Here is a 24637-nt window from a genome sequence, read left to right as displayed (position 1 = left end):
GTGGCTTCTTCCTTGCTGAGCGGCCTTTCAGGTTATGTCGATATAGGATACATTTTACTGTGGATATAGATACATTTGTACCTGTTTCCTCCAGCATCTTCACAAGGTCCTTTGCTGTTGTTCTGGGATTGATTTTCACTTTTCGCACCAAAGTACGTTCATCTCTAGGAGACAGAACGCGTCTCTTTCCTGAGCAGTATGACGGCCTTGTGGTCCCATGGTGTTTATACTTGCATACTATTATTTGTACAGATGAACGTGGTACCTTCAGGTGTTTGGAAATTGCTCCCAAGGATGAACCAGACTTGTGGAGGTCTACAATTTCTTTTCTGAGGTCTTGGCTGATTTCTTTTGATTTTCCCATGATGTCAAGCAAAGAGGCACTGAGTTTGAAGGTAGGCCTTGAAATACATCCACAAGTACACCTCCAATTGACTCAAATGATGTCAATTAGCCTATCAGAAGCTTCTAAAGCCATGACATCATTTTCTGGAAATGTCCAAGCTGTTTAAAGGCACAGTCAACTTAGTGTATGTAAACAATTGTTGGAAAAATTACTTGTGTCATACACAAAGTAGATGTCCTAACCGACTTGCCAAAACTATAGTTTGTTAACAAGAAATTTGTGGAGTGGTTGAAAAATGAGTTTTAATGACTCCAACCTAAGTGTATGTAAACTTCCGACTTCAACTGTAGGCTCGTAATATAACAATTGTATTCGTATTTACAGATGGCATACAAGTTTGTTATTAAGCACATGAAAGTTCACATGTTCCAGAAGGCATTTCTGCCAAAAAACGCATTATGATTTTTTAAAAAGAGTTTACGTTCAAATGCCTCTCCTGTGAAGTAGTGACGCCGGGCATATGCCTAGTTTCCTGAAACTAGTCACATATATGATGATGAACCCCTCAATGTCCCGTGTGGCTCAGTTGGTAGAGCATGGCCCTTGCAACGCCAGGGTTGTGGTTCGATTCCCACGGGGGACCAGTACGAAAAAAAAGTATGAAAATGTGGATAAGAGCATCTGCTAAATGACAAAAATGTTAACGTAATGTTATGACAGTGTGGCAGAGCCAAAGGTCCTGCCCACAGCCTCACCACAAGCATCTTCTACCTGCTGTCTACTTCTATGTCTAGAGTATGTGTGTGTTGTGTTTGAGAGAGTGTGTGTGTGTGCCACAGTGTCACTTCTAAATAAGGCAGTGCAGTGACGTTAAGTCAGGGTGTGTTTGTGTATGCATGTTTTGGGTGTGTAGTCCATGTGTAGTCACCCAGGGTCCAAGGTCCCCCTGCAATGTCTGCTGGAAGTCTATATTAGGGGAGGGGGGCAGGGGGGGTTAGGGGGGAGGATTAGAGGGGAGGGGTTTAAGGGCCAGTTAGGCCGGCTCATCTAATTAGCATTGATTTCCTCATCTAGCTTCAGACACAGAGAAATGCCCCGGATTAGAGAGTGCCATGCAGCCACCAGCAGTGTGACTGTGTGTGTGTGTGAGGTGGGGGGGTGTATGTGTGCCTGTCTAAATGTGGTTCTTTGTGTGTGTGTAACTATACAGACCCCACTTGGGGTGCCTGTCTCTTTCTGGCACACCATGTCCTCTCCCCCTTCTCATCCATCCGCTCTCCTACAGCAGATTCCTCTCTGTAGCTGTCTTTCTCTCTCTCTCTGTAGCTGTCTCTCTCTCTGTCTGTCTCTCTCTCTTTGTCTCTGTAGCTCTCTCTCTCTCTTTCTCTCTCTCTGTCTCTGTAGATGTCTCTTTCTCTCTGTCTCTCTCTGTCTCGCTCTCTCTCTGTTTCTGTCTCTGTCTCTGTGTCTCTGTCTCTCTCTCTGTCTCTCTCTCTGTCTCTGTCTCTGTAGCTGTCTCTCTGTCTCTGTCTCTGTCTGTATCTCTGTCTCTGTATCTCTCTCTCTGTCTCTCTCTCTCTCTGTCTGTCTGTATGTGTCTCTCTTTCTGTCTCTCTCTCTCTGTAGCTCTCTCTCTCTCTCTCTCTCTCTCTCTCTCTCTCTCTCTCTCTCAGCAGATTCCTCTCTGTAGATGTATTTCTCTCTCTCTGTCTCTCTCTCGTTCTCTGTAGCTCTCTCTCTCTCTCTCTCTCTCTCTCTCTCTCTCTCTCTCTCTCTCTCAGCAGATTCCTCTCTGTAGATGTATTTCTCTCTCTCTGTAGCTGTCTCTCTCTCTTTCTCTGTAGCTCTCTCTCTCTTTCTCTGTCTCTGTAGATGTCTCTCTCTCTCTCTCTGAAGCTGTCTCTCTCTCTCTCTCTCTCTCTCTCTCTCTCTCTCTCTGTGTGATGTGAAGATATGTGTCACATTGACAGACGTCAGTCAACCAACATGACACTAGGTTTTGTCAATGTCTGATGCGACGCTGCCTCGCAGAGTGACACAACCAACCCCAATGCTTGGTCACTATTCCAGCACACACCAACAGTATCAAACAAACGCCTACATTACAAAGCCAATAGCTGTAAAGCTGATTGGAATGGCATTCATTTCTTCACTTGAACTCGTAGGTAGAGAAGAAAATCAAAGTGGTCTTGTGTGACACTCTGGCTCTAGGACTTGTGTATGTGAGCTAGAGTGTATGTTGTTTTGTTGGGACTTGGGTGTATTTCTATGTTGGTTAGTCTAGGTTGTTTGTTTCTATGTTTGGTCATTGACTCCCAATCGGAGGTAACGAGTGTCAGCTGTCGGCTCGTTATCTCTGATTGGGAGCCATATTTATACTGTTGTGTTTCACTGTTTGTTTGTGGGTTTTTGTTCCAGGTTCAGTATTTTGTCTGTTGGACTTCACTATCGTCTTTTTGTTGTTTTTCCGTGGTTGCTTTAATTAATAAAGTCATCATGTTCACTGCATAACGCTGCGCATTGGTCTGCTCATTTTCAAGACGATCGTGACAGAAAAACCCACCATCAAAGGACCAAGCAGCGTGTCCAGGAGCAAAGAGACTGGACATGGGTGGAGGCGCCGGGTAAGGAGATCGAGAGGCTGGCGATGGCCCAGGTGGGCAAATCGTGGTCCTGGGAGGACATGCTCGGGGGCAAGGGACCTTGGGGAAGATCAAGGCCCTGGCGAGAGAGGAGCATCGGCGGCAGCAGGTTTTTTCGTCGGAAGGACGAGAGGCAACCCCAAGAAATTTTTTTGGGGGGCACATGGCTTAGGCGGCTGGGCGGCAGGAGGCTGCCACAGGGAGAAAAGGAGAGAAGGCTAACGGAGTACGGGAGCCATTGGCGAGTAGAGGGAGGGAAGTGTTTGTGGCACGGCGTGAAGGACTGATGTGTGTTGCCAGTCCGGTCCGGCCCGTTCCTGATCCTCGGTTGAGGCCAGTGGTGTGTGTTCCCGGTGCGGACCGGCCTGTTCCTACTCCAAGCACCAGGTCCACGGTGTGCTACGCCAGACCGGAGCCGCTAGAGCCTTCCGCCAGACAGGAGCCGCTAGAGCCTTCCGCCAGACAGAATCATACACCAGCGATGGAATCAGCAGGAGCCGACGCAGCCCGTACAAGACTGGAAGCCCAGGTTCGGGTCCAGCAAGAGCAGCTCCTGCAGATGGGAACCGTCCTGCGGGAGGTGATGACCACTCTCCGAGGCTGGGGTCCGCCTCCACCGCCAGCCGCTCAGCCTGCACCGTCAGCCAGCCATGAGCAGCCAGATCCGTCAGCCAGCCATGAGCAGCCAGATCCGTCAGCCAGCCATGAGCAGCCAGATCCGTCAGCCAGCCATGAGCAGCCAGAGCCAGCCAGCCCGGATCCGCCAGAGCCGTCCAGCCCGGATCCGCCAGCCAGCCAGGATCCGCCAGAGCCAGCCAGCCAGGATCCGCCATTCAGTCCGGAGCTGCCCCTTAGTCCGGTACTGCCCCTTAGCCCGGTGCTGCTCCTTAGCCCGGTGCTGCCCCTTAGCCCGGTGCTGCCCCTTAGTCCGGTGCTGCCCCTTAGCCCGGTGCTGCCCCTTAGCCCGGTGCTGCCCCTTAGTCCGGTGCTGCCCCTGAGTCCGGTGATGCCTCTTAGTCCAGGGCTGCCCCTTAATCCTGTGGGGTTTAGTTGGGGGGTGGTCATGTGGAGGAGGTTACACAAGCGGGTAGTTTCTATGGTGGGGTGGGGACCACGACCAGTGCCTGAGCCGCCACCATAGACAGGCGCCACCCAGACCCTCCCCTAGACTGTGGGCTGGTGCGCCCCGGAGTTCGCACCTTTAGGGGGGGGTACTGTGACACTCTGGCTCTAGGACTTGTGTATGTGAGCTAGAGTGTATGTTGTTTTGTTGGGACTTGGGTGTATTTCTATGTTGGTTAGTCTAGGTTGTTTGTTTCTATGTTTGGTCATTGACTCCCAATCGGAGGTAACGAGTGTCAGCTGTCGGCTCGTTATCTCTGATTGGGAGCCATATTTATACTGTTGTGTTTCACTGTTTGTTTGTGGGTTTTTGTTCCAGGTTCAGTATTTTGTCTGTTGGACTTCACTATCGTCTTTTGTTGTTTTTCCGTGGTTGCTTTAATTAATAAAGTCATCATGTTCACTCGCAACGCTGCGCATTGGTCTGCTCATTTTCAAGACGATCGTGACATCTTGTTGAGAGAGATCATAGCAGACTTTGATCAGGGTCTTACATAGGCCTATCTTAACAGTTCCTTTCTTTTCTCTTTTTCTTCCGTTAGTTTACAGGAAAAGCCAGCTAATCAGCTAACGAGCCAGTGCTCTGAACATGTGTAGTAGTCAGTGGCTTTGTGCCAACCTACAATATAACACTGCCAAGAACTGAGCCTTTTCTGTTGTCTATTACGCTTGTGCGTAATGGTTTTGTGTGTGTGTAATGAATTGCCTCTTGCAGCTCCCAGACGGTCAGTTCTGCCAATTATTCTCGTTGGAGTTTTTCCCATTCCTGTTAGATTGGCAGATTATGGAATGTCGTGGAGTTAGGGCTGGGTGATATGTCCCAAATATCATATCACCGTATAAAAAATACAATAAAAATAGGTATGATGGTATTTTATGGTACATTATGTTTTTGAATAATAAAAGTTCTACATTTGCTTCATGAGTAGTGCGTGACCCTAGGGTGGCAACACATACATTCTAAGGGATTTCAATGGGACTTCCCTCATTCTGATTGTTTTATACTGTTCAATTCAACTTCAACCAAAAATAATTTTCATAATTTTCATCAATTTCTGTATTTCCTGCACTAATTTAAGATCATTTCCACACTGCCACGTAGGGCTGCATGATATGGGCAAACAATCTAGGCCTTATTTTTAACCAAATGTTGCAATTGCGATTTGATTTGCGATTTAGAGCAAAACACTTAAGTGAACTGTTGGAATCATAGAAATAGAATGATTATTCTAATTCTATAATTATAATATAATAGTAGGCACTTTGAATACAGTGTTTGACATGACAACAAATGAAAAGGCCGGGGAGGAGTTACTGTGACAGGGTAGGAACCAAAGTGTTGATAAGGGTCCCTATAATTTTTGGTTACATTTAATGTTTTCTCTTAGCTACTTCATATAGCTAACATATTCATGCTTCACGTAGTCCTCTTTGATTTAGAAGATAGTGTTGCACAAACAACATGCTGATTTAGGGCTACACCATCACTGGTATTATCAGGTTGTATAGCTAGTTACGTGTTTATCATTAGCGGCTAACACGACTTGCTAAGAAAATACAGACTGCTGAGAGAGAGAGAGAGAGAGAGAGAGAGAATTATAAAAATGGACGTTATAGAAGGTAAAGTAAAAATTAAAACCGGTATATCATAAAATACGGTATACCGCTCATCCCTAAGTGGAGTAGAGACTGTTCTCCCGTCTCATTGAATCAGAGTTGGCCGACGTGAGGTCAGGCTTATCTCAACTGTAATCATCCTCACACCTTTCACTCACTGGTTAGTGAGGTAGCAGCTAGTTCTCCCAAGGAATCCTGCTTGCTTTCTGTGGGTGCATCTCAATAGTCTAGTGGTTTCCTCTCCTTGTGTCCTTTACTTAATTTACAGTGATCTGGGAACATGGGGTAGGTGAAAGCTGTATATTACCATTACAGAGTAGTACCCTGCAGTTCATGTACAGTGTTCTCAGGACCACGCGCTTATTTATGCCCTAGTCTGGTTTGGTCTGTACTCACTGTTTCTTAAATCTACTCTCTGTGGGTCTGCTGTGTAGTCAGACCACTCACACACGCACAAACACACACACGTGCTTGCACACACACACACACGGATGCCCACATTCCAGCGTTAGTATTCTGTCACACACTAGCAATAATATGGAGAAAGTCCAAGGCACCAACATCTTATCCAAGTCTGTGTGTCTCCAAAGCTGGTTTTGATGAAGGACCGAAAGCTTTCCATATTACTCTCATCTTCTTGCCTTCTTGTCCTGCTGTATCTCTATCTGTATCTCTATCTGTATCTCTATCTGTATCTCTATCCGTATCTCTATCCGTATCTCTATCCGTATCTCTATCCGTATCTCTATCCGTATCTCTATCCGTATCTCTATCCGTATCTCTATCCGTATCTCTATCCGTATCTCTATCTGTATCTCTATCTGTATCTCTATCTGTATCTCTATCTGTATCTCTATCTGTATCTCTATCTGTATCTCTATCTGTATCTCTATCTGTATCTCTATCCGTATCTCTATCCGTATCTCTATCCGTATCTCTATCCGTATCTCTATCCGTATCTCTATCTGTATCTCTATCTGTATCTCTATCTGTATCTCTATCTGTATCTCTATCTCCAGCTACATGATGTTGATGTGAGGTCTGATCCTGCTGAGACACGGGTTTACAGCCAAACAGGAATCTAATTCAAAGAATCTGGAGTTAACACCCTAAATGTGCACGCCAGTGAATTAATTTGACAAGTTCAGTATCTTCTCGCTTAGCCTACTTCTTTTAGTCAGTAGTCACACCTTAAAACCTGAGCCTTGAGACTTTGAGGTTCTATAGGTACTAGGCCTGTGTAATTGACTACAAACCAAGCTGTACTCAGTGCATGAGGGTGAGCCTAGTCTGTGCCAGAAGGTCTTAGTGAGTCTGTAAGCAGGGTTTGGCTTGGCTGCCAGTCTCTACTCTTTAATGAATGAGCTTGTTGCTGTGAAGCTCTTAGGCACTCTCCTTTTACCATCCCTGGGCTGGAGACATGGACAGGCTTGGTCTCCTCAAACTAAACCCTCACACACACACACACGCAAGTACACACTCTCACATAGGGCTGGGCGATATGGCCTAAAAATCGGATCTTGTTTTTTTCCCCAAACTTATGGGCGATTCACGATATATATCTAGATTTATTTTTAAACCTTTTTCTCTAAATAAGCATTGTTGCACAATTATAATATAATAATATAATATGCCATTTAGCAGACGCTTTTATCCAAAGCGACTTACAGTCATGCGTGCATACATTATATATATTTTTTTTTTGTGTATGGGTGGTCCCGGGGATCGAACCCACTACCTTGGCGTTACAAGCGCCGTGCTCTACCAGCTGAGCTACAAAGGACCACCACAATTAAAGGTTAATACACTGCATTTCAAACAGTCAGGAATAATCTAATGAATTCACGGCTTGTGAAGTTATACCCAGGCTAAATATAAGCCTTCAACCATAAGACCCACTAATAATTTAATTATTTTATCAAAATAGTTTAACCAGCTTTTTTGCAGTAATCAATGATCTGGCTTCCAAATCTGTCTATGAAAAGGCAGTTTTGTTACAAATTTAACCAGAACCATGGACAATGCACATTGACTAATAATGACCAACTTATGGTAGCAGGCATTATAGAAAATTAACACAGGTCTCAAACAATCTCTCAAGCACAAGCCCACTGCTAGTGAGTAGCCAGCTGATCTTTATTTTAAAAGTCTAGCCAAATATCTATTTTCTTGCTAACAAGGTATAACAGTTGAACTGTTATGAATACACCCTCTTGTCCATCTCCAACTGTTTGAACAACATAGCCTACCTGGATAAGAAGATGCTTATTTCTCAGATTGAGAACGAGTTGCCAATACCTTATATAAATACGACATTTTATGCTACAGGCATTTGGAACATCGCGCTAAAACATACATACTCTCACACACGCATGCACCCACGTCGCCATGAATCCCACCGACCCCCAGCTAGTAGTCTACTCTTTCATAGAGCTGGACCCATGGACATTGTGCTATGTAGAACCCCTAGGCTGTATCTCTGCTCCAGATAACACACCCACACACACACAATCACATCCTCTTTTTCTGTCCACACACACACACACCGACCACTCCCCTCTGAGCTGGGGCCCAGCTGCACTGAACACTCTGGCCTTTGTGTGAGAACAGCTGGCTGCAGTCACACACTGCATGTTGTTGATTTGATTTGATACTCCCCCGACACACACACATACACACACACACACACACACACACTGTTCCACGTATGCCTAAAGCCGTCCATTCCCACTGGGCACAGACGTCAATTCAACGTCTATTCCACGTTGGTTCAACGTAATGTCGTTAAATTGACATGGAATAGACGTTGATTCAACCAATGTATGTTGAATCAACGTCTATGTATGTAATGTTTGTGAAGAATTGATTACATTTGCTGGTTGTGTTCTGTTCAGTTCTATATGTATTGGGACAAAGCCTCTGGTTCTTCCACCATTAGACCAATGCAGAGTCCGTTCAGGCCCTGGTGACATCAGCACTCTGGCTGTAGACTGGGAAACACACTCAGACCGGAGGGAGAAGTGTGTGCCCTGGACCGGACAGTGGTTGAACTACTTTGCGACCGTGTTGCTCTCGTTAATGGAGGTACGCAAATGCCCTAACGAGGCGTTTCTTGAGGCATTAATTCTGCGGGGTTACAGGGTTAAAACAGAAACAACTCAAAGGGTTAAGTTAAGGTATTAATTCTGAGTGGTTATAATTAAAAACAAAACGCTGTTTCCATCAACTATCATCAAGTATTCTCACGGCTTGCTAAAGCATTGTGAACTGCGGTGTTGCAGTGTTCTAAGCAGCGCGCTCTGGCTCCGAGCATCAGAGGAAGGCATATATCGATGTTCTCAGGACCTTTTCAAACATCCGAAATCGCCATCTATTTCTAGTGATCAGGCTGAATACCCCACCCAGTTACTGCCTTGCCTCCTAACTCGTGGTGCCAGAAACAAACTACTACAGTATGTCCTACTTCAGTGGTTCCCAACCAGGGGTACTAGGACCCCAGGGGGTACTTGACCCATCCACAGGGGGTACTTGAGAAGAATCATGAGACTAAAAGCTTACTGGTAAAATGCACATGAGAGGGTACTCCGGGTAGAGTAACATTTTGTTGGTTGTACAGTAACTGAAAAAGGTTGAGAACCGCTGTCCTACTTGAACAAGACATTGGTTTGGGTGATTTGAAAGTTTGTTGTATATTTGCATCTGTTGCGTATGTGTTAGCATAGGCTATGTCTCTGTGTTTGTGTGTATGAGAGGTGGATAGACAGAAAGTCTGAGGCTGTGTCTCTGTGTTTGTGTGTATGAGAGGTGGATAGACAGAAAGTCTGAGGCTGTGTCTCTGTGTTTGTGTGTATGAGAGGTGGATAGACAGAAAGTCTGAGGCTGTGTCTCTGTGTTTGTGTGTATGAGAGGTGGATAGACAGAAAGTCTGAGGCTGTGTCTCTGTGTTTGTGTGTATGAGAGGTGGATAGACAGAAAGTCTGAGGCTGTGTCTCTGTGTTTGTGTGTATGAGAGGTGGATAGACAGAAAGTCTGAGGCTGTGTCTCTGTGTTTGTGTGTATGAGAGGTGGATAGACAGAAAGTCTGAGGCTGTGTCTCTGTGTTTGTGTGTATGAGAGGTGGATAGACAGAAAGTCTGAGGCTGTGTCTCTGTTTGTGTGAATGAGAGGTGGATAGACAGAAAGTCTGAGGCTGTGTCTTTGTGTATGTCTTGAAACTATAGGGTGTGTGTGCATGCGTACATGTGCTTGCAAGTGTACGTTTACATGTGACAAGCTTGCGTGTGTATGTGAAGGAGAGACGGGGCCAATGTGTTGTGTGTTAATGACAGTCTGATGATGTACCTTCCTCTCACCCCTCATGATCATATTCCACAGCTCCCTCCTCTCCTGGCCCTGCCCCTCCCTCTCCTGGCCCTGCCCCTCCCTCACCTGGCCCTGCCCCTCCCTCGCTCCCTCCCTCTCCTGGCCCTGCCCCTCGCTCCCTCTCTTGGCCCTGCCCCTCGCTCCCTCCCTTTCTTGGCCCCTGCCTCGCTTCCTCCCTCTCTTGGCCCTGCCCCTCCCTCCCTCACCGCAGCCATGCCTCTGGTGTGGGAGAGAGGGAGTGAGGGAAAGCAGGAGAGAGCGAGAGAGAGGAAGGAATGTGGTGGAGTGGGCAGTATAGTTGTGGCTGACTAATTTTGCCTGCCCACTCCACCCAGATCTCTCTCTTACTCTCCATCTCGCTCTCTACTGCTTTCCCTAAGGTCCATCCTTCTCCTTCCATTGTTCTATCTCTCCCTCTCTGTCCCCCCTTCTCTCTTTCAATTTCAATTCAATTTAAGGGGCTTTATTGGCATGGGAAATATATGTTTACATTGCCAAAGCAAGTGAAATAGATAATAAACAAAATAACAGTAAACATTACACTCACAAAAGTTCCAAAAGAATAAAGACCTCCCAGTCTCTCTCTCTCTCCCCCAATCTCTGGCAGCTTCATTAAATAGTACCCGCAAAACACCAGTCTCAACGTCAACAGTGAAGAGGCGACTCCGGGATTCTGACCTTCTAGGCAGAGTTGCAAAGAAAAAGCCATATCTCAGACTGGCCAATAAAAAGAAAAGATTAAGATGGGGAAAAGAACACTGGACATTTTCTTTGCAACTCTGCCTAGAAGGTCAGCATCCCGGAGTCGACTCTTGACTGTTGACGTTGAGACTGGGGTTTTGCGGGTACTATTTATTGAAGCTGCCAGTTGAGGACCTGTGAGGCGTCTGTTTCTCAAACTAGACACTCTAATGTATTTGTCCTCTTGCTCAGTTGTGCACCGGGGCCTCCCTCTCCTCTTTCTATTCTGGTTAAAGCCAGTTTGCGCTGTTCTGTGAAGGGAGTAGTACACAGCGTTGTACGAGATCTTCAGTTTCTTGGCAATTTCTCGCATGGAATAGCCTTAATTTCTCAGAACAAGAATAGACTGACAAGTTTCAGAAGGAAGTTCTTTGTTTCTGGCCATTTTGAGCCTATAATCGAACCCACAATTGCTGATGCTCCAGATACTCAACTAGTCTCAAGAAGGCCCATTTTATTGCTTCTTTAAACAGCACAATAGTTTTCATCTGTGCTAACATGATTGCAAAAGGGTTTTCTAATGATCAATTAGCCTTTTAAAATGATAAACTTGGATTAGCAAACACAACGTGCCATTGGAACACAGGACTGATGGTTGCTGATAATGGGCCTCTGTACGCCTTTGTAGACATTCCGTAAAGAATCTGCCGTTTCCAGCTAGAATAGCCATTTACAACATTAACAATGTCTACACTGTGTATTTCTGATATATAATATATATACACACACACACACTACCATTCAAACATTTGGGGTCACTTACAAATGTCCTTGTTTTCAAAAGAAAAGCAATTTTTTTGTCCATTAAAATAACATCAAATTGATCAGAAATACACAGTATATATACAGTGGGGAGAACAAGTATTTGATACACTTCCGATTTTGCAGGTTTTCCTACTTACAAAGCATGTAAAGGTCTGTAATTTTTATCATAGGTACACTTCAACTGTGAGAGACGGAATCTAAAACAAAAATCCAGAAAATCACATTGTATGATTTTTAAGTAATTAATTTGCATTTTAGTGCATGACATAAGTATTTGATCACCTACCAACCAGTAAGAATTCCGGCTCTCACAGACCTGTTAGTTTTTCTTTAAGAAGCCCTCCTGTTCTCCACTCATTACCTGTATTAACTGCACCTGTTTGAACTCGTTACCTGTATAAAAGACACCTGTCCACACACTCAATCAAACAGACTCCAACCTCTCCACAATGGACAAGACCAGAGAGCTGTGTAAGGACATCAGGGATAAAATTGTAGACCTGCACAAGGCTGGGATGGGCTACAGGACAATAGGCAAGCAGCTTGGTGAGAAGGCAACAACTGTTGGCGCAATTATTAGAAAATGGAAGAAGTTCAAGATGACGGTCAATCACCCTCGGTCTGGGGCTCCATGCAAGATCTCACCTCGTGGGGCATCAATGATCATGAGGAAGGTGAGGGATCAGCCCAGAACTACAAGGCAGGACCTGGTTAATGACCTGAAGAGAGCTGGGACCACAGTCTCAAAGAAAACCATTAGTAACACACTACGCCATCATGGATTAAAATCCTGCAGCGCACGCAAGGTCCCCCTGTTCAAGCCAGCGCATGTCCAGGCCCGTCTGAAGTTTGCCAATGACCATCTGGATGATCCAGAGGAGGAATGGGAGAAGGTCATGTGGTCTGATGAGACAAAAATAGAGCTTTTTGGTCTAAACTCCACTCGCCGTGTTTGGAGGAAGAAGAAGGATGAGTACAACCCCAAGAACACCATCCCAACCGTGAAGCATGGAGGTGGAAACATCATTCTTTTGGGGATGCTTTTCTGCAAAGGGGACAGGATGACTGCACCGTATTGAGGGGAGGATGGATGGGGCCATGTATCGCGAGATCTTGGCCAACAACCTCCTTCCCTCAGTAAGAGCATTGAAGATGGGTCGTGGCTGGGTCTTCCAGCATAACAACGACCCGAAACACACAGCCAGGGCAACTAAGGAGTGGCTCCGTAAGAAGCATCTCAAGGTCCTGGAGTGGCCTAGCCAGTCTCCAGACCTGAACCCAATAGAAAATCTTTGGAGGGAGCTGAAAGTCCGTATTGCCCAGCGACAGCCCCGAAACCGGAAGGATCTGGAGAAGGTCTGTATGGAGGAGTGGGCCAAAATCCCTGCTGCAGTGTGTGCAAACCTGGTCAAGACCTACATGAAACGTATGATCTCTGTAATTGCAAACAAAGGTTTATGTACCAAATATTAAGTTCTGCTTTTCTGATGTATCAAATACTTATGTCATGCAATAAAATGCAAATGAATTACTTAAAAATCATACAATGTGATTTTCTGGATTTTTGTTTTAGATTCCGTCTCTCACAGTTGAAGTGTACCTATGATAAAAAGTACAGACCTCTACATGCTTTGTAAGTAGGAAAACCTGCAAAAGCGGTAGTGTATCAAATACTTGTTCTCCCCACTGTATATATATATTAGTGTAGATCAGCTTTAATATTGCAGATAGTTTATGGCTTCTATCAATGTAATTGTCTGCATCATTTCCAATCCCCCATATATATTTTTTTAGTAAATAAATATATACAGTACCAGTAAAAAGTTTGGACACACCTACTCATTCAAGGGTTTTTCTTTATTTTTACTATTTTCTACATTGTAGAAGAATAGTGAAGACATCAAAACTATGAAATAACACATATATGGAATCATGTAGTAACCAAAAAAGTGTTAAACAAATCGAAATATATTTGAGATTCTTCAAATAGCCACCCTTTGCCTTGATGACAGCTTTGCACACTCTTGGCATTCTCTCAACCAGATCACCTGGAATGCTTTTCCAACAGTCTTTAAGGAGTTCCCACATATGCTGAGCACTTGTTGGCTGCTTTTCCTTCACTCTGCGGTCCGACTCATCCCAAACCATCTCAATTGGGTTGAGGTCGGGGGATTGTGGAGGCCAGGTCATCTAATGCAGCACTCCATCACTCTCCTTCTTGGTAAAATAGCCCTTACACAGCCTGGAGGTGTGTTGGTTCATTGTCCTGTTGAAAAACAAATGATAGTCCCACTAAGCCCAAACCAGATGGGATGGCGTATCGCTGCAGAATGCTGTGGTAGCCATGCTGGTTAAGTGTGCCTTGAATTCTGAATAAATCACTGACAGTGTCACCAGCAAAGCACCATCACACCTCCTCCTCCATGCTTCATGGTGGGAACCACACATGCGGAGATCATCCGTTCACCTATTCTGCATCTCACAAGACACGGCGGTTGGAACCAAAAATCTCAAATTTGGACTCATCAGACCAAAGGACAGATTTCCACCGGTCTAATGTCCATTGCTCGTGTTTCTTGGCCCAAGCAAGTCTCTTCTTATTATTGGTGTCCTTTAGTAGTGGTTTCTTTGCAGCAATTCGACCATGAAGGCCTGATTCACACAGTCTCCTCTGAACAGTTGATGTTGAGATGTGTCTGTTACTTGAACTCTGTGAAGCATTTATTTGGGCTGCAATCTAAGGTGCAGTTAATTGCCGATTTCTGAGGCTGGTAACGCTAATTCACTCCTCTGTAGCAGAGGTAACTCTGGGTCTTCCTTTCCTGTGGTGGTCCTCATGAGAGCCAGTTTCATCATAGCGATTGATGGTTTTTGCGACTGCACTTGAAGAAACGTTCAAAGTGCTTGAAATGTTCCCTATTGACTGACCTTCATGTCTTAAAGTAATGATGGACTGTCATTTCTCTTTGCTTATTTGAGCTTTTCTTGCCATAATATGGACTTGGTCTTTTACCAAATAGGGCTATCTTCTGTACACCAACGCTATCTTGTCACAACACAACTGATTGGCTCAAACGCATTAAAAAAGAAGGAAAGAAATTCCACAAATTAACTTTTAAGAAGGCACACCTGTTAATTGAAATGAATTCCAGGTGACTACCTCATGAAGCTGGTTGAGAGAATGACAAGAGTGTTCAAGCTGTCATCAAGGCACACTTTGGCTACTTTGAAGAATCTAAAATCTAAAATATATTTTGATTTGTTTAACACTTTTTTGGTTACTACATGATTCCATATGTTATTTCATAGTTTTGATGTCTTCACTATTATTCTACAATGTAGAAAATAGTACAAATAAAGAAAAACCCTTGAATAAGTAGGTGTGTCCAAACCTTTGACTGGTACTGTATATACAACCTACTAAATAGTTACACATGTAAACACAAATTCAATCCCCCCTCTGTCGTGTGTTCACTGTCCTCCACATATACAAAGACATTCTTATACACACACTTTAACTTACACTGTCATGAAGCACACACACACACACTGCAGTTCCTTCTGTAGTGGTGTTCTGCTTTCTCTCTGTGTTCAGAATCTCATTGGAAGATGAAGGTATTTGGATGCTTTGTTTATATTCATTTCAACAAGTCAGCTATGCTCCTGTGTTTACATCCATAGCTCCGTATGAATGTATATATCATGTCATAGACATCTTTAACAATGTAAATATTATTTATCATGCTGAAGCATTGTAACTCTGGCAGTGTATCATATGGAGAAATCTATTGGACTTCAGAACCACTTTGAACTTTGTGAACGTTAAGATCTATCATTGTTTTTGGAGATACTCTCTTTTGAATTGATAATAATGTGTTACTGTACTTTTAAGACAAATGGCTGGATTAAAACCATCTTGGTGTAGGCCCACAGCTTTACCCTGCTTGGTTTGGCTTGTGGACAATGTATTTGGATGCTTGATTTAGAGCTGTTAGTGTATTTAGCTTTCACTGCATGTAAAGCCAGTGTGGTTGTATCCTAAGCTGTGCTATATGTTCAAGAGGCATATAGTTTACCTAATACAACACATGTCTCTGTTACTGTCATGAGAGAGCTATGGTCCATAATTCATGAAACCACTGGGTCCAAGAAGCCAAAATGGCTCCACATGTAGCCAAATGGGTCCAAGCCACATTCACTCCCATCCATCCCACTCTCCTTTGCAGTGTTCTGTTTGGGATGGATGGAAGGAGAGGAGAGGAAGACAGAGGGCTATTTGAAGAAAATGATGTGGAGAGGGAGCGAGGGAGAGAAAGGTTTACTGATATTGTTTATTTCACTTGCTTTGGCAATGTAAACATAATGTTTCCCATGCCAATAAAGCCTGTTGAATTGAGAGAGAGACTTTCTTAAATAGAGGTGTAAGACTTGTTTAAATACTCTTATCGCTTTGAGTGATATAACAAAGAGATTGAGTGAGAGAGATTAAGACTGGTGTGCATGTTTGATATTAAACATGTTTAATTGGACACAAAGCAGCAGATGAGATGTGGGTGGTTGTCATAGCGATGGGATGTCAGTAGCAAGATCTACTTTCCAACCCGAGAGAGAAGTAGCAGACGTGTTAGAGGGGATCCTGAGTACTGAATAAAAAATGCAAAAAGACAAGTCCTATTTATGTTTTCACCTATTTCTTTCTCTTTCCTACTTCCTCTCTCTGCATCTCTCTCTCTCTCACTCTCTCTGCATCTCTCTTTCCTGTTTTCTCTCTGGGGCTCTCTCTCGCTCTGCATCTCTCTCTGGCTCTGCATCTCTCTCTGCGTCTCTCTGCGTCTCTCTCTCTCTGCCTCTCTCTATCTGCCTCTCTCTCTCTGCGTCTCTCTCTCTGTGTCTCTGCGTCTCTCTCTCTCTGTGTCTCTGCGTCTCTCTCTCTGTGTCTCTGCGTCTCTCTCTGCGTCTCTCTGCGTCTCTCTCTCTCTTTCTCTCTGCGTCTCTCTATCTGCCTCTCTCTCTCTGCGTCTCTCTGTGTCTCTCTCTCTCTTTCTCTCTGCGTCTCTCTATCTGCCTCTCTCTCTCTGCGTCTCTGTGTCTCTCTCTGCGTCTCTCTCTCTCTCTTTCTCTCTGCGTCTCTCTCTCTGCGTCTCTGCGTCTCTCTCTCTGCGTCTCTTTACGTCTCTCTCTGTGTCTCTCTCTGCGTCTCTCTCTTTCTCTCTGCGTCTCTATCTCTGCGTCTCTTTACGTCTCTCTCTGTGTCTCTCTCTGCGTCTCTCTCTCTCTGGGTCTCTCTCTCTTTCTCTCTGCGTCTCTCTCTCTGCGTTTCTGCGTCTCTCTCTCTCTGCGTCTCTCTCTCTGCGTCTCTCTCTCTCTCTCTCTCTCTCTCTCTCTCTGCGTCTCTCTCTCTCTCTGCGTCTCTCTCTCTCGCTCTCTCTGCGTCTCTCTCTCTCTCTGCGTCTCTCTCTGCGTCTCTCTCTCTCTCTCTCTCTGCGTCTCTCTCTCTCTCTGCGTCTCTCTCTCTGCGTTTCTCTCTGCGTCTCTCTCTCTCTCTCTCTCCACGTCTCTCTCTCTGCGTTTCTCTCTGCGTCTCTCTCTCGCTCTATCTGCGTCTCTCTCTCTGCGTCTCTCTCTCTCTGCGTCTCTCTCTCTCTCTCTGCGTCTCTCTCTCACTGCGTCTCTCTCTCTCTGCGTCTCTCTCTCTCTCTCTGCGTTTCTCTCTCTCTGCGTTTCTGCGTCTCTCTCTCTCTGCGTCTCTCTCTCGCTCTCTCTGCGTCTCTCTCTCGCTCTCTCTGCGTCTCTCTCTCGCTCTCTCTGCGTCTCTCTCTCGCTCTCTCTGCGTCTCTCTCTTTCTCTCTGCGTCTCTCTCTGCGTCTCTTTACGTCTCTCTCTGTGTCTCTCTCTGCGTCTCTCTCTTTCTCTCTGCGTCTCTCTCTCTGTGTTTTTGCGTCTCTCTCTCTCTGCGTCTCTCTCTCTCGCTCTCTCTGCGTCTCTCTCTCTTTCTCTCTGTGTCTCTCTCTCTACGTTTCTGCGTCTCTCTCTCTGCGTCTCTCTCTCTGCGCCTCTCTGCATCTCTCTCTCTGCGTCTCTCTCTCTCTCTGCGTCTCTCTCTCTGTGTTTCTGCGTCTCTCTCTCTGCGTCTCTCTCTCTCTGCATCTCTCTCTCTGCGTCTCTCTCTCTCTCTCTGCGTCTCTCTCTCTCTCTGCGTCTATCTCTCTCTCTCTGTGTCTCTCTCTCTGCGTCTCTCTCTCTGCGTCTCTCTCTCTCTGCGTCTCTTCCTCTCTCTCTGCTCTCTCTGCGTCTCTCTCTGCGTCTCTCTCTCTGCGTTCTCTCTCTGCGTCTCTCTCTGCGTCTCTCTCTGCGTCTCTCTCTCTGCGTCTCTCTCTCTGCGTCTCTCTCTCTCTGCGTCTCTCTCTCTCGCTCTCTCTGCGTCTCTCTCTATCTGCGTCTCTCTCTCTGCGTCTCTTTCTCTCTCTGCGTCTCTCTCTCTCTGCGTCTCTCTCTCTGCGTCTCTCTCTCTCTGCGTCTCTCTCTCTCGCTCTCTCTGCGTCTCTCTCTATCGTCTCTCTCTCTGCGTCTCTTTCTCTCTCTGCGTCTCTCTCTCTCTGCGTCTCTCTCTCTGCGTTTCTCTCTCTGCGTCTCTCTCTCTGCGTTTCTCTCTCTGCGTCTCTCTCTCTGCGTTTCTCTCTCTGCGTCTCTCTCTCTGCGTCTCTCTCTCTGCGTCTCTCTCTCTGCGTCTCTCTCTCTCTGCGTCTCTCTCTGCGTCTCTCTCTCTCTGCGTCTCTCTCTCTCTCTTTCTGCGTCTCTCTCTCTCTGCGTCTCTCTCTCTCTCTCTGCGTCTCTCTGCGTTTCTCTCTGCGTCTCTCTCTCTGCGTCTCTCTCTCTGCTTCTCTCTCTCTGCGTTTCTCTGTGCGTCTCTCTCTCTCTCTCTCTGCGTCTCTCTCTCTCTGCGTCTCTCTCTCTCTGCGTCTCTCTCTCTCTCTCTCTCTCTCTCTCTCTGTGTCTCTCTCTCTCTGCGTCTCTCTCTCTCTGCGTTTCTCTGTCTGCGTCTCTCTCTCTCTGTGTCTCTCTCTCTCTGCGTTTCTTTCTCTGCGTCTCTCTCTCTCTCTCTGCGTGTCTCTCTCTCTCTCTCTGCATCTCTCTCTCTCTCTCTCTTTGTCTTCATCTCTCTGTGTTGGCATTCTGCTGGCAGTATGAAGTATGTAGCAGTGATTTAGGCTCTCTGTTAAACTATCTTGTGTAACATTTCCTCTCCATCTTGCTCCTTCCTGATCACCCCTTCCTGATCACCCATAAACCCATGTCTTGTCCTAGATAATCCACATCACCTTCACATTTGTATTTTCCAAAATTGTGATGGGAGCAGGGAGGGTGTCTGTGTGTTAATGTCTAGGATCTCATCATGGGAATCAGGGGTCCGCTGTTTTGACAGTTCCACTCTCTACACCCTCCCTCTGGTCGAGCCGGTCCCAAAGAGTGTGTGTGTGTGTATGTGTGTGTGTGTGTTGTACGTTAAATGATTCAGCATCTTGGTGTCTGCATGCCGGAGGGGAGGCAGAAGGGCATATTTATTTACAGCTTCTACCTGCCTTACCCCTGTGCCCCGACCGACCCACGCCTCACCGCACAGAGACACCAGAACGCTTTCAGGGACACACCCCACAAATGTGCCCACGTGACACACACACACACACACACACACATTTGCTCTCTCTCTCTCTCTCTCTCTCTCTCTCTCTCTCTCTCTCTCTCTCTCTCTCTCTCTCTCTCTCTCTCTCTCTCTCTCTCTCTCTCATACACACAGACATAACCCATAACGCAAACGCTCTTACTCAGTCATTGTCTTACATTTGAACTGAGCTGTCACTCTTATCCTCTTCTTACTGTCTCGCTCCACACTCAAAGATCAACCCTGTTCCAGTCAGTAAAATGTCCTAACCCATCTCTCCCTCCCTCTCTCTCTGCCTGCAGGACAGTGACATACAGAAGAAAATAGACCATGAGATCCGGATGCGTGATGGAGCCTGTAAGCTGCTGGCTGCCTGCTCCCAGAGAGACCAGGCCCTGGAGGCCTCCAAGAGCCTGCTCACCTGCAACACCCGCATCATGGCCTACATGTCGGAGCTGCAGAGGATGAAGGAGGCCCAGGTCATGCAGAGGGTCGCACTAAGGTCAGAGGGCAAGGGGGCGGGGTAGGAACTTAGAGGTGCATAAATGGAGCTATCCCCATAGGGTGAAGGGCTTAATGTGGTCTGAGTGGGCAGGGTTTACAATTAGAATTTCCGTTGTTGACATCCCCTTCTTTCTGTCTCTACCAGGTCATCTGACGCAGGGCCCACGGACGACAGACTACCCTGTAAGGGAAAGGTGGCCATCTCAGGTAGGCCCCAGTAGTGTGTGTGTGTGTATTTGTGTGTGCCTATATAAAGGAGAGATGCATGTCTACCCAATAGCAGAGCTTCATGTAGTCCACTTCATCAGCCCCAGGTCCTGACACCCTGCCTCCTCATCTCCTATTATGCTATGCTGATGCTGTCTGTCATGCTGAGGGGGGGGCGGGGTCATGATGATGAGCGAGATCGTCTCTGGGTCTCATAGCCACCCCCCACTGAGGACCCCACACTAGGGAGGGGTGAGGGTACAGTGGGGAAAAAATGTATTTAGTCAGCCACCAATTGTGCAAGTTCTCCCACTTAAAAAGATGAGAGAGGCCTGTAATTTTCATCATAGGTACACGTCAACTATGACAGACAAATTGAGAGAAGAAAATCCAGAAAATCACATTGTAGGATTTTTAATTAATTTATTTGCAAATTATGGTGGAAAATAAGTATTTGGTCACCTACAAACAAGCAAGATTTCTGGCTCTCACAGACCTGTAACTTCTTCTTTAAGAGGCTCCTCTGTCCTCCACTCGTTACCTGTATTAATGGCACCTGTTTGAACTTGTTATCAGTATTAAAGACACCTGTCCACAACCTCAAACAGTCACACTCCAAACTCCACTATGGCCAAGACCAAAGAGCTGTCAAAGGACACCACAAACAAAATTGTAGACCTGCACCAGGCTGGGAAGACTGAATCTGCAATAGGTAAGCAGCTTGGTTTGAAGAAATCAACTGTGGGAGCAATTATTAGGAAATGGAAGACATACAAGACCACTGATAATCTCCCTCGATCTGGGGCTCCACGCAAGATCACACCCCATGGGGTCAAAATGATCACAAGAACGGTGAGCAAAAATCCCAGAACCACACGGGGGGACCTAGTGAATGACCTGCAGAGAGCTGGGACCAAAGTAACAAAGCCTACCATCAGTAACACACTACGCTGCCAGGGACTCAAATCCTGCAGTGCCAGACGTGTTCCCCTGCTTAAGCCAGTACATGTCCAGGCCCATCTGAAGTTTGCTAGAGTGCATTTGGATGATCCAGAAGAGGATTGGGAGAATGTCATATGGTCAGATGAAACCAAAATAGAACTTTTTGGTAAAAACTCAACTCGTCTTGTTTGGAGGGCAAAGAATGCTGAGTTGCATCCAAAGAACACCATACCTACTGTGAAGCATGGGGGTGGAAACATCATGCTTTGGGGCTGTTTTTCTGCAAAGGGACCAGGACGACTGATCCGTGTAAAGGAAAGAATGAATGGGGCCATGTATCGTGAGATTTTGAGTGAAAACCTCCTTCCATCAGCAAGGGCATTGAAGATGAAACGTGGCTGGGTCTTTCAGCATGACAATGATCCCAAACACACCGCCCGGGCAACGAAGGAGTGGCTTCGTAAGAAGCATTTCAAGGTCCTGGAGTGGCCTAGCCAGTCTCCAGATCTCAACCCCATAGAAAATCTTTGGAGGGAGTTGAAAGTCCGTGTTGCCCAGTGACAGCCCCAAAACATCACTGCCCTAGAGGAGATCTGCATGGAGGAATGGGCCAAAATACCAGCAACAGTGTGTGAAAACCTTGTGAAGACTTACAGAAAACGTTTGACCTGTGTCATTGCCAACAAAGGGTATATAACAAAGTATTGAGAAACTTTTGTTATTGACCAAATACTTATTTTCCACCATAATTTGCAAATAAATTCATAAAAAATCCTACAATGTGATTTTCTGGATTTTATTTTCTCATTTTGTCTGTCATAGTTGACATGTACCTATGATGAAAATTACAGGCCTCTCTCATCTTTTTAAGTGGGAGAACTTGCACAATTGGTGGCTGACTTTCCCCACTGTATGTGGGTTATGGAAAGGGGTGTATTTAAAAGGGTGAGGGTGGGGGTATAATGAGGGAAGAATGGTTTAGGGGGTGAGGATGACTTTAGGGGTGGAGGGGGAGAGAATGAGGGGTGAGAATTGAAACATTTTATGGTTTAAAGAAATGATGCAAAGGAGGTGGCGAACAAGTCCGGCTGCTCAGCTGATTGGTTGACATATTGTCAATGGAGAAATATTGTGATTAAACTTAAAAAGAGAAATAAATTATATTAAACAAAGATAAATTACATAAAACACAATGGAAAAATACTTTGGAGTACTTTCAATGATATCATGTGCAGAAAACCCAATTCATCTCCATCGTTCATTGAAGTTGATGGATAATTTATAACAAAAGCTTTCGATATTGCCAATCATTTCAATGACTATTTCACTACTAAAGTGGAAAAACTCAGACGTGAAAAGAAAACATTGAACAGTGAACCATCATATTTTTGTATAAAAGTTATAATAATGAAAGAAGGATTGCTGTTGTTATCCATCAATAATGATAAGCCACCAGGTATAGACAACCTTGATGGTAAACTATTGAGAATGGTAGCAGACTGTGTTATATAATATATGCCATTTAGCAGATGCTTTTATCCAAAGCGACTTAGTAATGCGTGCATACATTTAAAAGAAGAAATGTATGTATGGTCCCGGGAATCGAACCCACAATATTGGCTTTGCAAGCACCATGCTCTACCAACTGAGCCGTATTGTCACCCCTATTTGCTATATCTTTAACCAAAGCCTAAAGGAGTGTGTGTGTCCACAGGCGTGGAAGGAAGCTAAAGTAATCCCACTGCCTAAAAATAGTAAAGCACCCTTTGCTGGCTCTAACAGCCGCCTAATCAGTTTGCTGCCTATTCTTAGCAAACTGATGGAGAGGATTGTGTTTACATTTACATCTACATTTTCGTCATTTAGCAAATACAATGCTATTTTTCAGAGAACAAGTTAACTACTGACTTTCAGCATGCATATAGATAAGGGCACTCAACTTGTACTGCACTGACTCAGATGACTGATGATTGGTTAATGGAAATGGATAATAAGTTGGAGCTGTATTGTTAGATTTCAGTGCAGCCTTTGATGTTATTGATCATAAATTGTTATTGAAAAAACTAACTTGCTGTGGCTTTACATCACCTGCCATCACATGGTTGGAGAGTTATTTATCCAATAGAACCCAGAGAATATTCTTCAATGGAAGCTTCTCTAACATCAGATATGTACAGTGTGGTGTCCCTCAGGGCAGTTGCCTTGGGCCGTTAATCTTCTCTATTTTTACACAAAGCTAGAATTACTATATATACGGCTGATTCCACACACTACATGTCAGCACCCAAAGCCAGTGAGCTCACTGAAATTCTAAACAAGGAGTTACAGTCAGTATCAGAATGGGTGATTTAATAATAAACGGGTCTTAAATACATCTAAAACTAAAAGCATTGTTTGGTTCATAACATTGAGTATGTTTACATGCACAGTAATAATTCGATATTAAACTGATTATGGAAAAGTCATATAAAAATCGAAATAAGCATATGCTGATTAAAACACCTGGTTTGCTGGGCAATCTTAAGAATTATTAGGACATGTAAACACCTTAATCGGCGTTCCAGTGGTGTATTTGATCTGCGCATGTGCTAGCACCGGTAGCGCAAATCTCCCTCTTTAGCGCGAGTGAAGTGAGTCGGGACCACTGAATGTATGCGTCTTAGAAGTTGTTTTCACATACAAACTTTATATGTCCGAACTCAGAATCAAATTTGCTTCCCAAAAATAACATGTGGTAGAACGTTTATTTTGATTGCCGATTTTCTACATTTATCAGAGTGCCATCAGGTAGTCTGATTTCAGATGTGTCCATGTAAACAGGATTATTAGGGAAATCATTCTTCTTCCAAAGCATGTTAATCTGACTATCCACAATAATTTCAGTATTGTTTGCATATAACCATACTCATTCTCTAAGACCTAAACTTCAACTGGATTTGAACATAAAGGGTGTGACCATTGTGCAAGTTGATGAAGCCAAACTCCTAGGTATAACATTGGATGGTCAATTATCATGGGCAAGACATATTAACAAAGTTGTTGTGAAGATGGTGAGGGGAATGTCAACTGTACTAGTTGTTCAGGCTTTGGTCTTGTCCCATCTTGATTACTGTCCGTTAATATGGTCATGTGCTGCAAACAAAGACCTAGCAAAGCTGCAGCTGGCTCAAAACAGAGCAGCACGTCTTGCCTTTTAACTGCACATACAGAACTAACATCAACAACATGCATGCCAGCCTTTCCTGGTTGACGGATGACGAGAGATTAACTGCTTCTCTTCTAGTTTTTATGAGGAATATTACTGTGAAAACTTCCAGATTGTCTGCATAATCAAATAACATTCAGCTCAGACACCCATACATACCCCACAAGACATGCTACCAGGGGTCTGTTCAGACCCCAAGTCCAAAACGAATTGACGGCAACGCACAGTTTTATACAGAGCCATGATTGCATGGAACTCCCTTCCATCTCCAATTACTCAAGCAAACAGCAAAATTACCTTTAAAAAAACGGATAAAAAAACAACTAATGGAACGGCGGGGACGGTGAGGGGACACACGCGCGCGCACACACACACACTCTAACACACACACACACTCTAACACACACACACTCTAACACACACACACACTCTAACACACACACACACTACCACACACACACACACTAACACACACACTAACACACACCCACACACACTCTAACACACACACACACTCTAACACA

General features: G+C 45.0%; 1 protein-coding gene across 4 annotated transcripts in view; it reads left to right on the top strand.

Annotated features, from left to right (window-relative positions):
- rtkna (rhotekin a) overlaps positions 1-24637 on the top strand; it is a 117144-nt gene that overhangs the window by 80539 nt on the left and 11968 nt on the right. For all 4 annotated transcript variants that reach the window (XM_041900305.1, XM_041900307.1, XM_041900304.1 and 1 more), the window contains exons 2-3: positions 19558-19757; positions 19905-19966. In XM_041900305.1, the coding sequence (XP_041756239.1) occupies positions 19558-19757; positions 19905-19966 (262 nt within the window). The remainder of the gene's footprint in view (positions 1-19557; positions 19758-19904; positions 19967-24637) is intronic.

Source organism: Coregonus clupeaformis, chromosome 16, assembly GCF_020615455.1.
Source record: "Coregonus clupeaformis isolate EN_2021a chromosome 16, ASM2061545v1, whole genome shotgun sequence".
Lineage (NCBI taxonomy): Eukaryota > Metazoa > Chordata > Actinopteri > Salmoniformes > Salmonidae > Coregonus > Coregonus clupeaformis.
Note: the sequence above shows the minus strand (reverse complement) of the source record. Positions and strands in the feature narration are given on the sequence as shown.